General features: G+C 39.5%; 1 protein-coding gene across 2 annotated transcripts in view; it reads right to left on the bottom strand.

Moving 5' to 3' along the window:
- The window catches only part of ANK3 (ankyrin 3), a 750,492-nt gene that overhangs the window by 86,738 nt on the left and 647,697 nt on the right, over positions 1-16,057 (bottom strand). For both annotated transcript variants that reach the window (XM_018042183.1, XM_018042184.1), the window contains 2 exons: positions 6,339-6,445; positions 793-1,017 (listed from right to left, as the gene is read on the bottom strand). In XM_018042183.1, the coding sequence (XP_017897672.1) occupies positions 793-1,017; positions 6,339-6,445 (332 nt within the window). The remainder of the gene's footprint in view (positions 1-792; positions 1,018-6,338; positions 6,446-16,057) is intronic.

Genomic DNA, 16,057 nt, shown 5'->3' with positions numbered 1-16,057 from the left:
TCAAGCCACTATGATTTCATTTTTTCTTTCAGTGACACACATCAACTGAAAGCATTAAAAACTGAAAATAAAATTAAGACAAGAATAAGACCATGGGTGTGATAGAAAAAAATTGAAAATGGAAAAGAATTGTAGACATTCTGTATCTTGTCTATAAAGATCCTACCCAATAAATTTTGTTCCTTGAGGCCCAAGCTGCAGGATTCGGCTAACCAAGCTCTCACCCTCATTTACAGGGGGAGGATTGGTGGGAAGATGCAGTTTACTGAATAACATCCATGCAGCAGGAAGAGAAACAAGAAGGGGAAACTGTGAACAAACTGTCAGTCATGACAGAGCCTGCCTGGTTTGCGCCCAAGTGCCACCTCAGAAAAGAAATTCATTTTTTTCTCTTAAAGTACCAGATCACAATGGATTGTTTCCCCAAAAAGTTATCATTAAGAAGACATGTACCCAAAATAGCCATTTATTCAACATGTCACATGTCAGAGTGGTGCCTTGACTTCCACAGGGGCTGCTGGGGTTCCGTGCACTCACTGAGCAGAGAACATGCTTCTCGGTTAGTAAAAGCTTTGACCAGCAAACTGAGTTAAGGAAGTGCCAGCCTTTCAGCTTTTCACAGAATTACATAGCTTTGTGACCTTTGATTCTACACCAATGCTGTAATCGATCAAAATGGTCCAACTCAATAGATTTAATAGTTAACTCAATAGATTTAATTTAATTGACAAGGGTAAAGAAAATCAAAGATGCGGTATAAGGGCCAAGATGAAAATTGACAAAATGACTTACCCTAAAAATTGTGCCCCTGCAGGACCCATTTCTACCAGTCTACTGGCTAATCCCTCTCCTTCCACCATGGGGGGTGGGTTGGCCAGTTTATGTCTCTTTACCAAACGGCAGGTGATGCGGGTGGGGGCCGTACACTTGCGTGGAGGAATGATAATCCTCATCCCGTGGTGACGGCTTCCCCTCATGGAGCCCCCTCGAGCATCCACCATAAAGCTAACCAGAAACCTGCAGAGGAAGATCAGAGGCTGAGTCAGGGAGAGACACAAAGCATCTTTACAGTCAGTTCTGAAGTTAGATGTTAAAGAGACAGACAAGGTAGCTAGCATTTCCTCTCTTTAAGAATAAACTGGAAGTAAATACCTCAAACATGCATTCAGCTTGTGAACTGAGCAAAAGTGTAAAACACGACAATTTATTTTTGCTGGCAAATGGCCTCTGAACCGAAGTCAATCACTCTGTCGATGCTCAAATTAAAGGAATAGTGAATGTTTCAAAGCTGGAATAAAAACTGGCTATTAAAGGACTGTCTTGCATTTAAAAACAAAGTCCCATAAACAAAACCACTATATGTGGTTGTTGTGGGTGGTTTAAATTATATTCAAGGGTCATTGTAACTATACATGGTTTTAGCCATTTGCTGACTATGGAATCTCTTCCCCCAGCAGTTAAGATGACACTCCACAGTATGTCTTAAATGTGAACAACTCAGAAAATAAATGTATATTTAATCATACCGACACTCTAATTTTTACTATTTTCACAAAGCAGAAACAAATAAAACCAACTAAGGCAATTTTGATGGAAAGGGATTTAATCTTTTTGGTATCAGTTTGGCTTTAAAAACTGTTTAAAATAACCTACATTTGAGTATCTTTACAGAAATGCAAAAATTGTTGAACTGACTTTTTAGAAAACATCTCTATATAATTCTGTCTCAATATAATTATATTAAAGCTAGGGAAGAAAAACTATTTATCTGCTTGTGCTTATAGCTATGAAGATGTAAAGAATTAACTGTCATATTTGGGTAGTATCTTTAAAATTTTTTTATTGGCAAATAGTTGAATTATAATGTGTTAATGTCTGCTGTACAGCAAAGTGATTCAGTTACGCATATATATATATTATTTTTCATATTCTTTTCCATTATGATTCATCACAGGTTACTGAATATAGTCCCCTGGGTTAGACAATAGCAACTTGTTGTTTATCCACCCTTTGTATAATAGTTTGTATCTGCTAATCCCAAGCTTATTTGGGTAATATCTTGATTCCTATCATATGTTCATGAAAAAAAGACCTCTGTGACTCCTCCCACCTTTGTCACCGGGTTGTAAAGCCCTCTAGTAAACATAAAGCAATGAGCCCAACGTATGGAAGAGCACAAGTCAGACAGGGGAACAGAAACACATATTTTTACATTTTAGTTCTCACATATGAAAATATGCTTATTTGTGGAAGAGCACCAAATGTTGATATTTAGAAAACTGTCTGAATATCTACAGTATTTGGAGTGTGTATGTGGGCGTGGGGGCGGACAATCCCATCCATCAAAATCCTCTACTGTTTACTCTTCTGTCAAACAGTTCTAACATCCCCCCAGATAGATTTCAGACTCTGTTTGGAGGTCTTAGCTGGAGACCCCTTCCTAAAGAGTGATGCTTCTTGACCTTGAAAGAGTAACCTCTTCAAAGAAGCAAATCTGCCCACCATCCCTACAGAGAGAGGCAGGTGCATGGGGATCACCTTTCAGCCCAACAGATTTTCAGAACCAACTGTGGTCATCAGTGAAGTTATCATCAACTTCATACCTTTTTGCTCCTTTTGGATTTAGCCATTTTCCTCTGGATTAATGAATGGTTTTTATGTTTTGATATTATTGTATCTACTTTGAGAGGCTGGAATCACAGGGATATTCAAAGTATGAGGGCAAGAGACAGACCCCCTCAAAAACAGAACAAAACAAAAAACAAAACTCCCTCCTATTAAAAAAACAAAGATCCTCATTCACTTGTACAAGTGTCCAGATGAACTGTCTGCAGTGCTGAATGATCCAGGGCCCCCTTGCAGCTACTCTGGGAGCCTTCATTTCCTTAGACATGTACAAGCTTAACAACCACTTTTTACCCAGTACTGAAGACCATGTGGCAATATTGTAAGGAAGCCCAAGACAAAAATCTGATCTTTCCTAGCTTTTAGTAGTTAAAAAGCAATTTGTGGTTGGGACTAACAGTAACAGAATGAATGAAAAATGTCTCAAGATACACTCTGCGTTTTAAAATGCAGTTGTATTGGTACAAATAAACACTGGAGTATTTACACTGAGAGGGCCTCGCTCACCCTGGCAACGAACAGCTGGTTCTCACTCACACACATACTAATTCAGATCAGGTTTGTCTTGTTCACTGCTCTACCTGCAGAGCTGAGCATGATTCTCACACATAATAACCACACAGTAAATGTTTATTGAATAAACCAATAAACAAAACTATTTTGTTAAGTGTGCTTAGAAATTGCCTAGGTCAGATTTGGTTATTAACGTTGAAAAAAATACAGAAAAATATATACATATATAAATACATGAAATATATATCATGGGCTTCCCTGGTGGTTCAGACGGTAAAGAATCCACCTGCAATGTGGGAGACCTAAGTCTGATCCCTGGGTTGGGAAGATCCCCTGGAGGAGGGCATGGCAAGCCGCACCAGTATTTTTGTCTGGAGAATTCCTATGGCAGAGGAGACTGGAGGGCTACAGTCCATGGGGTCTCAAAGAGTCAGACACAACTGAGTGATAAATTTCACTTATTTATACATATATAAATAAATGAAATATATATTAAAGGTATATAATATATATACATATATACACTGAAGGTAGTGTAAGGAGGTTACCAGTGTCAATATAAAAATACCCCAGCTACAGAGAATATCAGAACCAAATGGAAAAACCATGGCTTAGAAGATTTTAATGACAAGTTGGAAGAATCTCTTTGTTTATATTCTGCATAGCACCCAGCACATAGCTGGGGCTCATTACTGATTATTTATTGTTCTAAGGTTTTTAGCTTTATAGAGCCAAAAGACTGAGGAAATATGGGGCAAATGTTAAGCAGAATACTGAGTACTATTATTCAAGAACATCATGAAATACAGAAATTTGTTTTTTAAACTCCTGCCTGTGGTGCAGTGGGTAGAGCATCTGCCTGCAGTGCAGGAGACCTGGGTTCCCTCCCCAGTTGGGAAGATCCCCTGGAGAAGGAAATGGCAACCCTCTCCAGTCCTCTTGCCTGGAAAATTCCATGGACGGAGGAGCCTGCTAGGCTATACAGTCCATGGGATCGCAAACAGTCTCACAGGACTGAGCAACTTCACTTCTTACCTGTTGTATACAAAATAAAATTTCATGCACTATAACTTACAAAAACAAATGAAAACGTAATACTGAAACATATTCACTGTATCTTATTAATGTTTAAACTAAAGCAGGAATTCTACAAATGATTTTATAACTAACACATGAATGTTTCTAGTTTTAGGAACAGCAGGATGACAAATGCTGATACAATTACAGACACTGACACAATCTGTGGGGAAAATTCACATAAATTAAAAATACAAAAAGGGATGATTCACATAAAAGACACAGTTATCACCTTGAATCATACTGAGGAAGTGGAGAAGAATAGCTGCAAAATAATTTAGAAAGCAAATGGGAAAATTAATGTAAGATAATTAGAAGCAAGCAACGGAAAATGTCAATGATAAGCAAAGGAAAAATAAAAACCATCAGAAAACAAAACCAAGGCATTTGGCATTTGTGGGACAATTTGGAAAGAGATTTGCCTCATATGGCTATGTATAAGCTACTCCATAGACCTGGCGTTAGTGAACTAGTTCCAAGCGTATACCACTGTGTATTCTCCTTTTCAAATAGGCCCGACTAGCTGCTATTACTTCCCTTCCCTGAAGAAGTCTGTTGTCGTCAATGAATTCAAGGGGAAGGAGAGATACGTTGCATATTCAAATACTATACTGTGTCCAATGCAGAGGAAAGCTCATTTCTGATTTTATTATCCTACGATGCCTCAGCTTCTCAATTTACTAAATTAAACCCTTGGACTTTTCTTTCCTGTGTAGAGTACAAGGTGCTGGTTCTAGATCTTGGTAACATGGTGGCAATTCACTAAACTTGGTTCAAAAACCTCAATATGTTTGCCCACTGAATGAATGTATTCTGGATGTTTTATATTTTCCTTCTCAACTCTGACTTTTTTTTTTTTTTTTTTGCTTTTGCAATTTTAGACCCATATACATCTACTATAAATCATGTAAATATTTTAAGCAGTTTAAAAATTAATATTACTATAATTGAGAATTTTTCTAATTGAATTAAAGAAATGCAAAATTGATGACTCAAAGACCACCATGTAGTTTATAGTTTATAAAGCACTTGCATGTAAATTATTTCTGTTTAAATGACATTGTGGTGACTTGTGTTTTACAACTGTGATGTTACAAGCCGTAATTGTGTAAGAATTCTTTAAATAATTTGTAGCATTACTCTGAGCTTAGGACTTTTCCTCTGTAAAATGGGAATAATGATAAAACTTATCTCAGTGTCATTTTAAGGTTCAAATAAATATTAAATAATACATGTGAAAAGATTTAGCACAATGCCAGATATATGACAAGCACTAGCTATGTTAGCCATCACACTTTATTGTAATTCAAAGCAGCAAAAAATACTTCATAAGATATATAAGGCACTTCACATATGTTAATCATAGTTAACTTATTTAATTCAAAACGAATCTGTACTTGTCCAGAATTACAATTAATGTATGGCCTAAACATCAATTTCACAGGTGAAAATACTTTGAAATTTTCAAATTATTTCTTTCCCATTTGTATACATATCGATTATCCAAAGTTTTAATTACCTATTAGGCAAAGAACCCAAAATCTAAAAATATAGTAATTACCAATTTAGCAGTTGAAGCAGGTCACCTCTTAGCTGCCTGCTGACTAACAGGGCAACAAAGAGGAGCCTCTTTGATGTGGTTTTTACTATAGCTCTTCTGGTGTACACACATTGGTACATTTACTGTTTCTTTTCTTTTAAAAATTCATTTATTTAAAAAGCTTTAATACAACTTCATCATAATTTTATTTCAGGAAAATAATATACTCAGAAAAAACATTTGAATAAAGTAAAATTGAAAAGAAATGACTATACTAAAATTTTTTTATTGAAATGCAAAATGAAAGGCCTAAAAGTAGTGCCAGAATAGCCAGGCAATTTTTATGCACCAGCATTTTATTAATTTCCTTTCTAACACTGTGCTTTTGTCAATAAAAACAGATATGCAGACTTGTCTAGAAAAAAATTTACTAATGATTTACAAATATATGCCACGTATACTCATTAACGGAGTCCTTTAGAAGATCAATATTTAACACATGTGAAACTTGCCAATGTGAATTTGTAACTGCAAATGATAAATGCAATGTTAATTTAACAGAAGTGACTTTCTGGTTACTTACCCAGAATGGACAGGACTTGAGACAAGATTGACATTGTCCAAGGTATCTGCAGCCCAGCTGTAATGTCTAAGAGAATCCGAGTCAAACTCTCTTGTGAATGTTAGATGCTGAAAAATAAACAATATATTATGTCAGCGACTCGCTCAAGACAGTGGTTTCTCTGCACCTATAAAATATACCTGTATGTCTCCATCAGTCCAGATAGTTCAACATTCAAAACAAGCATTTTCTTACAGTCATCTCTTTTATCCTCCGGTGACCAGTTCCAGGACACCCCTCACCCACCTGTGCCTGTGGATACTAAAAGCCGGGGATGCTCAAGTCCCTTATATAAAATAACCAGCCTCATCAGTCCTTTGCATCCATGGGCCTAACTGTGTATTCCTCTATAGGTCTACACTGCAGTTTCAAAAATTAAAAAATAAAGTTCCTTGATATGCTCTATTATTTCAGTCTTTTAAGAAACCACTTGAGTAATTGGCACGGCACAAGGAAGATCACAGAAGTAATTTTAACCACGATTTTAAGTACTTCAAAAATCTCTTAAGTTAATCCTACAACTGTAAATTTCTTTTCTGAATCTCAAAAAAAAAAAAAAAAAAAATCAATCTTGATGACTTCTATTTCCAAGTGGGATAGAGAAGCCCACAGCAGCTTAGTGCTGTGCTAAGCACACCAGATAAGCATGGAAATCATCTGTCTCTGCAGGCTGCAGAGAACAACTGAGGCGCAAAACTGGAGGACCTGTACTTGGCGAGGAGGGGACCTGCAGAAAGATGAGCTGACTTTTTGTTTCCATTTTTAACTTGGGGGCGTTTGTCAATTACCAGTGCAGATGGAATCTGGGCTTTGTTCCTACAGGGGCTACCTGTAAGGGAATACAAAAACCAAAAGAGTTTTGGTGGAGATCTGGGTGGCCTCAAGCACGCTACAGATTTCCGTTCAGAACATTTGCTAAATTCTGGGGCTGTGCAGAACAGGAAGCTGAAAAACCAACCTGAAAATTTCTAAAAGGCATAGTAGAGCTTTGGGGCAGTTTCATGAGAAAAAGATTCAGAGTTTGAGACTTAGAAGGGGTGGGGCCTCAAAGATCATACCAGAATTTCAAATCAGGACCCTGAAGGGCCAGAGACAGTTCAGAGACTGCCTGAGGCTTAACAGGGCTTCAAACCAGCCTCATTTCAGCAAAGTCTGGATTGGATTAGAAGACTCAACCACCCCTCTATTTGCAGAGCAGAGAGATAGTGACTCCTCTGTGAAGGTATATATCATGGCTGGGTGTGTGGTGTCTACAAGCTCGTTTTTAATACATCATGTCCAGCATGCAATGCAAAACTGCCAAGGGTGGCCAGAGCACATGAACAAAACCAGAAAAAGATACCCAGACACTGTAAACAGATCCCAAGGTCATCCTATATCTGGAAGGAAGCTTATAAGAACTTTCATTACAGTCATCATAATAACTATGATTAGTATGTTTAAGAAAATAGAAAAGATAGAGAAAATACAGTTGGATAATTCAACAGAGCCCTAGAATGTGTAGAAGAAAGAGTCCAATGGGTCTTTGTCCAGTTCTCAGTATAATGTGAGTTCTTGAGCAGACACGACACAAAATAAGGTTAGTAAACTGGAAGTGTAAGTGGAAAAATATATAAAACGAAGGGCAGATTTTAAAAACTGTATGTTATGCTGGACTACAGTTGATTTACAATGCTGTGTTAGTTTCAGGTGTATAGTTCAGTGATTCAGTTATATATATATATACATCTTCTTTTTCAAATTCTTTTCCCATTTAGATTATTATAGAATATTGAACTGAGTTCTCTGTGCTATAAAAAGTAGGCCCTTGTTGGTTATTTGTTTTAAATATAGTAGTATGTGTATGTCAAGGGTAGATAGTTTAAGAGAATGAAAAATGCAGAAAATGGTATGAGACGTAGAACACAGTGAAAAGTTTTAACATTTGTGTAACCGGACTCTTGGAAGAAGAGGAAAATAAAGTAGAGGCTAAGTCTGAAGACAGAATCACTAAGAAGGTTCCAGATCTGATGAAGGATAGTATTTCACGACCACAAACGATATCAATCTCATTTTTCATCCTGCTAAAGATCTGCTTTCTATGGAAACCCCAGTAAAACGGAAGTTGAGTGTTAAATCACACATACACACACACGCACACAAAGAGAACAAGAGAACACATCAGCAGGAAAACAAGGATTGGTTGAAAGTCTCTATAAAAGTGATGTGATCCTCACAATCCCCTCACTGATTTATCTGTCACCAAATAACTAACTGCCCTCCATCATCCTTGGCAGAAAGTTAGAGGTTATAGAGATCAGAGGCAGAAGATGAAGGGTAAAGGCACCATAGTGAAAATGGAGATTAACTGAAAGCTTATATACCAAATGCTCAGACCCAAACTTCTACCTTTACTGGTCTCCCAGATAGACAGTTAGGGATGGCGCCTGGAGGCTGAGAATGGAGAGTCTTCTCTGAAATTTTCCAGTGAAATGTTCCAGGTTCATTTCTTTCGTGGGAGTCACAGAGGGCAAGTCCTCTACCATGCAGAGTACCCTGTGAGCTTAATACTCAGTCATCAAAAGGTAACCCAAGTCACTGTCTCTGGAGAGAATGGGGCTGAAGGTATATATGGAGGTTCTTTTAATCCAAATGAGCATGTCTGATAACAGGACATGACTTTTTATTGGTGTGTATATTCGATAAGAAAACAAATTTTCTAAATTACTGTGAATTATAAAGAATAGCCCTGAAATCAAACAGAACAATAATTTGTGGAACACTTACGTGCAGTCTCTATCCTATCCAGATGTTAGGGGAATGCAGAAATGAATGTTCATAAAAGTTTATAGAACCAGGTTCCTAATCCCCAAACAGCAATACATCACTTCAGAAAGTGCCCACATTCTTTATGGTTTAACCAAAGATTAGATGTTGGCTTTAGTCTGGCCTCATTTACCAATTTTACTGACTTTTAGAGACCCCAAAGAACTGCCTCCATGTGTAGTTGTTTCAATCATGTCCTGACTCTTTGCGACCCTATGGACTATATAGCCCACCAGACTTCTCTGTCCATGGGATTCTCCAGGCAAGAATACTGGAGCGGGTTGCCATGCCCTCTTCCAGGGGAGCTTCAGGATTGAACCCCTGGGATTGGGGGAATTGAACCCCTATCCCTTAAGTCTTCTGTATTGTCAGGCAGGTTCTTTACCAGTACTGCCAACTGGGAAGCCCAACTCACGTCCAGAGTAGGGCAAAATATTTAATGCGAAGTAGTGGTGCTGCTTAATCTTTTAGCAAACTAAAATTCCTACATTTGGGGCCTTAAGGCTATTTTCCAAAGGACCCATTTTTTTCAAGCTCTAATAAATAAATAATATCACTCCTCTTTGGTAATTACAGTCAATTATTTACTCTTGGTCCTCTTAGAAACATGCACTGGCGACATTAATTATTGAAATGATCAATTATATCACACAAAAAGGTAACACTGCTGTCATGTAATATTTATGCAGGCAGGAGTGTGCCAGCACGTGGGGACCCCTCTGACTCCTTCCTGGGTCCCTCACTCTCCCCACTCCTAAGAACTCTGTCATAACACAAATGAACCAGTGTACAATGAACAAACACAAAGGCTTGTTCAGAACAATTGGCCGTATGTCCTGACATTTGTCCCAGTTTTTTTTCCATAGAGTTTTGCAGAGGTTTATGGGCAGGCCTAACAATTTTAATAACCGAAATACAGACAAACAAAAGGCTCTTCTCACAATGCATTCACTGAAATATGAAACAAGGCATGCCATCTGAACCTATGGTTTTTATAGAGATGAGGTGGTAGCTTCATTTCCAAGCTACTTGTCTCTGAATACTTCTTTCTACAGACTGGGCTTCTCTGGTGGCTCAGACAGTAAAGAATCTGCCTGCAGTACAGGAGACTTGGGTTTGACCCCTGGGTCAGGAAGATCTCCTGGAGAAGGGAATGGCTACATTCACTTAAAACGGAAATGTGCCGCTTGAACTGCTTGCTTATTTTAATCAACAATATTAATTTCAAAATGTTCTGCCACATCACTGTGCATGGTACCACAGTACCAGTAAAAACTCTTCTTCCACTTGGCTACTTACAACAGACATTTAAAACAGTAAATCAGACACTACATAAATGATGGTTGAAAAAGCTGAGCTAGAGGGACTTCCCTGGTGGTCCAGTGGTTAATATTCCATGTTTCCAATGCAGGGCGCATAGGTTCAATCTCTGGTTGGGGGAACTAAGATGCCACATGCCGCGAGGCATAGCCAAAAAATTAAAAAATAAAGACACCATACTTATTAAAAAAAAAAAGATGAACTAGAGACGGCTCTCAAACTTCCCACAGCAAATAGGGGTGTGTCCAGGGCTTAATGGAAAAGCCGGGCTTTAGAGCTGAGTCACAGACTTGGATTTGAAAATCATGTTTGCCATTTGTGAACAGAGAGCGCTTTTCCCACTTGTAAGCTTTCCATTTTGGAAAGGCAGCTCAATTGTGTCACTGAAGGCCTCACTCTGTCCCTTTATAGGCACTGTAGCCCTGGAAATGTGGTTTATTTATCTTCATGGAAGATTTGGGAAAGGCAGCTGGGAGGCTCTGCTCAGATGCAGTTTTCACTCTTGTGGGCCTGAGTTTGGTCACAGAGGAGAGCCACGTGCTTTGTTCCCCTACGCGGAACTTCATGAAAGGGCTGCCTGTCCTGGGTCACTGATGCTGGCCACTGGGTAGGGGGTCTGCCCAGGGGTGCAGTTACTAAGGCCCACTTGGGTCAGAGACAACACTCAAGCTGGCCTCCACCAGGAATGAAGGAGATATTTTGCCTTTGACTTTTCTTTTTCTTTCCTTATTGAAAGCCCACTTGGAGATGCCCCAGCACTACTTGCTGGTTTTAAGATTCTTAGAATGTTTCTTAACTTTTCTCGGTCTAAGTTCCCTTATTTTCAAATTGACAACTGGTTGATATGAAGATTAAGTGAAAATGTACACCTGAGATCAGGCACCAAGGCCAGTGTTGGCACGGTATAGTCGTTTCTACTTTTCATAGACTTTCAAAGTATGTGTAGTTGCTTCTATTTTTCCTTTCTGTTTTGAAAGTCACTTCTACTTTTCAAAGGACTTTTATTTATATGAGCCCATTTGTTAAAATCTGATAATGTGTAGAGAAAACACGGCAAAAACAATTTCCAGCGCTAGGACTGGCCCTTTACAATTATAGACACAGGATGCCTATAATTAAATCAACAGACCCCACTCAGTTAGAAGAATGTATCTTCTAAATACCTTCAGTTCAGTTCAGTTGCTCAGTTGTGTCCGATTCTTTGCGACCCCATGAATTGCAGCACGCCAGGCCTCCCTGTCCATCACCAACTCCCGGAGTTCACTCAGACTCATGTCCATCGAGTCAGTGATGCCATCCAGCCATCTCATCCGCTGTCGTCCCCTTCTCCTTCTGCCCCCAATCCCTCCCAGCATCAGAGTCTTTTCCAATGAGTCAACTCTTCGCATGAGGTGACCAAAGTACTGGAGCTTCAGCTTTAGCATCATTCCTTCCAAAGAAATCCCAGGGCTGATCTCCTTCAGAATGGACTGGTTGGATCTCCTTGCAGTCCAAGGGACTCTCAAGAGTCTTCTCCAACACCACAGTTCAAATGCATCAATTCTTCGGCGCTCAGCCTTCTTCACAGTCCAACTCTCACATCCATACATGACTAGTGGAAAAACCATAGCCTTGACTAGACGGACCTTAGTCGGCAAAGTAATGTCTCTGCTTTTGAATATGCTATCTAGGTTGGTCATAACTTTCCTTCCAAGGAGTAAGCGTCTTTTAATTTCATGGCTGCAGTCACCATCTGCAGTGATTTTGGAGCCCAAAATAAAGTCTGACACTGTTTCCCCATCTATTTCCCATGAAGTGATGGGACCAGATGCCACGATCTTCATTTTCTGAATGTTGAGCTTTAAGCCAACTTTTTCACTCTCCTCTTTCACTTTCATCAAGAGGCTTTTTTTAGTTCCTCTTCACTTTCTGCCATAAAGGTGGTGTCATCTGCATATCTGAGGTTACTGATATTTCTCCCAGCAATCTTGATTCCAGCTTGTGTTTCTTCCAGTCCAGCGTTTCTCATGATGTACTCTGCATAGAAGTTAAATAAGCAGGGTGACAATATACAGCCTTGATGTACTCCTTTTGCTATTTGAAACCAGTCTGTTGTTCCAGGTCCAGTTCTAACTGTTGCTTCCTGATCTGCATACAGATTTCTCAAGAGGCAGGTCAGGTGGTCTGGTATTCCCATCTCTCTCAGAATTTTCCACAGTTTATTGTGATCCACACAGTCAAAGGCTTTGGCATAGTCAATGAAGCAGAAATAGATGTTTTTCTGGAACTCTCTTGCTTTTTTGATGATCCAGCAGATGTTGGCAATTTGATCTCTGGTTCCTCTGCCTTTTCTAAAACCAGCTTGAACATCAGGAAGTTCACGGTTCACGTTATTGCTAAAGCCTGGCTTGGAGAATTTTGAGAATTAACCCTAAATGCCTTAGTCTTGGTTAAATTTCTATGTTAACAGCAACTCTATCAACTCAACGTTAAGGACTGTCCTAGGCCTTTACGTTCACGTGTTGTTTGAATCCTCAGGACCGAGTAGCCTCAGGAGGTAATATTACACCATTTTGCAGATGAGGAAACTGAGGTTCAGAGAAGGATTTCAAGAAATTGATAAAGTATATACTCAGTACCTAAAAGACTATGTTAAGGAAAAGTTCACACTGACTTAAGACCTTTTACTCCCCAAGTCTAAAATGATTATGATAAAGCACATCATTTTTCATCCTGGAAGTGATGTCAAGGATACTATTAAAATCAAAATGCACATTATTCAATGGCACCTAAAGCCTGACTAATGATGATATCACTGTCTCCAAGAGCTTCATACTTTCCCAAAATAGTTTCTCACCAGCCATATTCATCAGAGCAAAGAGGCTAACAAGTACACACTTGCCTCGCCGATGAGGATGCACCCAAATGCCCAGGCCTGGAAATAAATGTGCAGGCATGGAAGAAAAGTGTCAGGAGAAGAGAAAGTATTTGCAAGGAAAAGAAAGAGAAATCCAGTTAACTCCAATATCGGCTAATGCTCCAGGGTGCAGGCAGCCAGGCTGTCGCCCCCAGTGTCGGATGGCACCAGGTAAGTCCATCAGCGTGGCTGCCCCCGGCAGAAGGTCATCCTGCAGATGAACTGGTGGTCTGGATACTGCTAACGTGAACGGCACCAGGTAAAGCTCACAGCAACAGGTCACAGGCAAAACTCAGTGCATCTAATCGGAAAACCTGTAAACACGATCTAGTTGAGAAATAGCTGGATGATGTAAGCAGCCTGGGCACCCGGGAGAGCACAAACTTGTCAAAAGTCACTACCAGCACTTAGTGGCTTTAGTAGTTACCCAAGGATAACTTCAGCCTACAGCCACATGTCAAACAGGGCCATGTGGGTGTCAGATTCCCTAGACAGAGAATAGATGATTGGGTTTCAGGTGGGCTGCCTCACTTCATAGCCCATGAGCGGCAAGTCAGAAACCTTCATTGAACCTCCATTTCTGCATTAGAGTAGTGGTGGATAATGTTAACTGTCCCAACTCACTGTGAGCACGCAACGACCCCAGGAGTATGAAGATGGTGTGAAGATTCTAAATTGCTAGGTAAACAAAAACACAGATAATAATAATCCTGATACTCCCAGATCTTTTATAATTGAATCTATTTCTTAAATTTATGTAACACTGCAGCCCCTTGTGTAGTTTTTTAGGCTGGCATATGTTTTTATTAGACTATAGGGAGTAGCCTGCTCGATTAACAAACATTAAGTGCCATTTTGGTCTCGACAAATTCTGGTCTAAACATCGACTCTTCCAGGTGACGAGGCTTCCCTCAGGCTGCCATGCTTCGCTTGTGACAGTGGCACTTGGCCTAAGCGGCGGCAGCAGAAGGGACTCAGGCAGTCATCAGATCTGCTCTATTCTCAGCCGGACCACCAACCATCACCTAACGTGACAATGGGCAAGTAAAACACTCCTTTCAGCCCCAGGCTCTTTGTCTGTGATGCAGAAACGATAATACTTAGTCCATAAGGCGGCTGAATACATGGAATTAGGTGACACATTTAATAAAAGGAATGGTAGGTGCTGCCCTGATTATTGTAATTATTGTGACCTGTGGCAGATACTGAATGAAATGGAAAACTGCTGAAATACACAGTAGGTCTATTTGGACATCTACCACAACTACTCGGAAATATCTCTTAAAGAAATGGATATAGAAGACTGTGGCACAGTGGGATACTGCTTAGCCATAAAAAGGAGTGAAATTGTGCCATTCACAGAGAGGTGCATGGACCTAGAGACTGTCACACAGACAGTCATCAGTAAGACAGTCATCACACAGACAGTAAATCAGAAAGAGAAAACAAATATTGTATAGTAATGCATATGTTTGCAATCTAGAGAAACGGTACCGATTATCTTACTTGCAAAGGAGAAATAGAGACGGAGATGCAGAAAACAAATGAATGGATACCAAGGGGGAAAGGGGTGAACTGGGAGATGGGGACTGGCGTACATACGTTACTATGCATAAAATGGGTGACTAACGAGAACCTAGCGCACGGCACACGGAGCTCTACTTAGTGCTCTGCCGTGACTCAGATGAGAAGGGAAATCCAAAAGAGAGGGGAGATATGTATTTTTTTAAAACAGAAAGAAATGGATTCCATCTTAAAACAAGTCTAATTCACAGTAACAGAGGCTAGAGTGGTGGTTACCGAAGGCTGGGGTGGGGGGCGGTGGACGAAAAGAGGAGATATTGATCAAAGGGAACAAACTTTCAGTTACAAGATGAATAAATTCTGGAAACCTGAAGCACAGCACAATGACTGCAATGAATAAAAACGTATCAAACACTTGAAATTTGCTAAGAGAGTAGATCTCCAGTGTTCTCACCACACAGCAAAAAATGATAATTATGGGAGGTGATGGATGTGTTAATTAGCTTGACCATGGACATCATTTCACAATGCAGATATATTTCAAAACATCATGTACACCTTATAAATGGATTCCATAAAAGAAAAGCTGATTCAAGCAGAAAAATAAAAATTAAGAGCTTAGTAAACCGGTTTTTTTTCTAAAGCATTTCTTTTCTAGAAATCTTATTACCCATAAGACTTATTTGAGACTCGAATACAAACCAAAATGAAGTTGCATTCTAAGGATTTCCAAATCAGATTGATTTAAAGAAAATTTAGCAACCACTTTAACAAGAGAAGGTGAAGTCAAGGTCAGCACAGAAGCTGAGAATGTTAATATATCAACATCCGGCTCAAGACGTCTAAATGAACTACCTTAAATTACAACACCAAACTCTCCACCTTAAAAAAAAAAAAAATCTGTAATCTTGTTGACCAATCTGTGAGAGGTGCTGAGTGGACCACCTGAGTAATGCTGGCAAAGCACTTTGAAGGGAAAAAGCAGCACATTTAATGCCCCTAGTTGAAGGCGCTTATCTTTCAAGGACTATCCCTAACAAAGTTTTAATCCCAGGCTGGTGACCTTCTGCCACCAGGTACATTTGTGAGAGCCCTTTAGAAATTAGCTTAAAGGCAAGAAACAGGAAAATTAATC

Source organism: Capra hircus, chromosome 28 (assembly GCF_001704415.2).
Source record: "Capra hircus breed San Clemente chromosome 28, ASM170441v1, whole genome shotgun sequence".
Taxonomy (NCBI): Eukaryota; Metazoa; Chordata; class Mammalia; order Artiodactyla; family Bovidae; genus Capra; species Capra hircus.
Note: the sequence above shows the minus strand (reverse complement) of the source record. Positions and strands in the feature narration are given on the sequence as shown.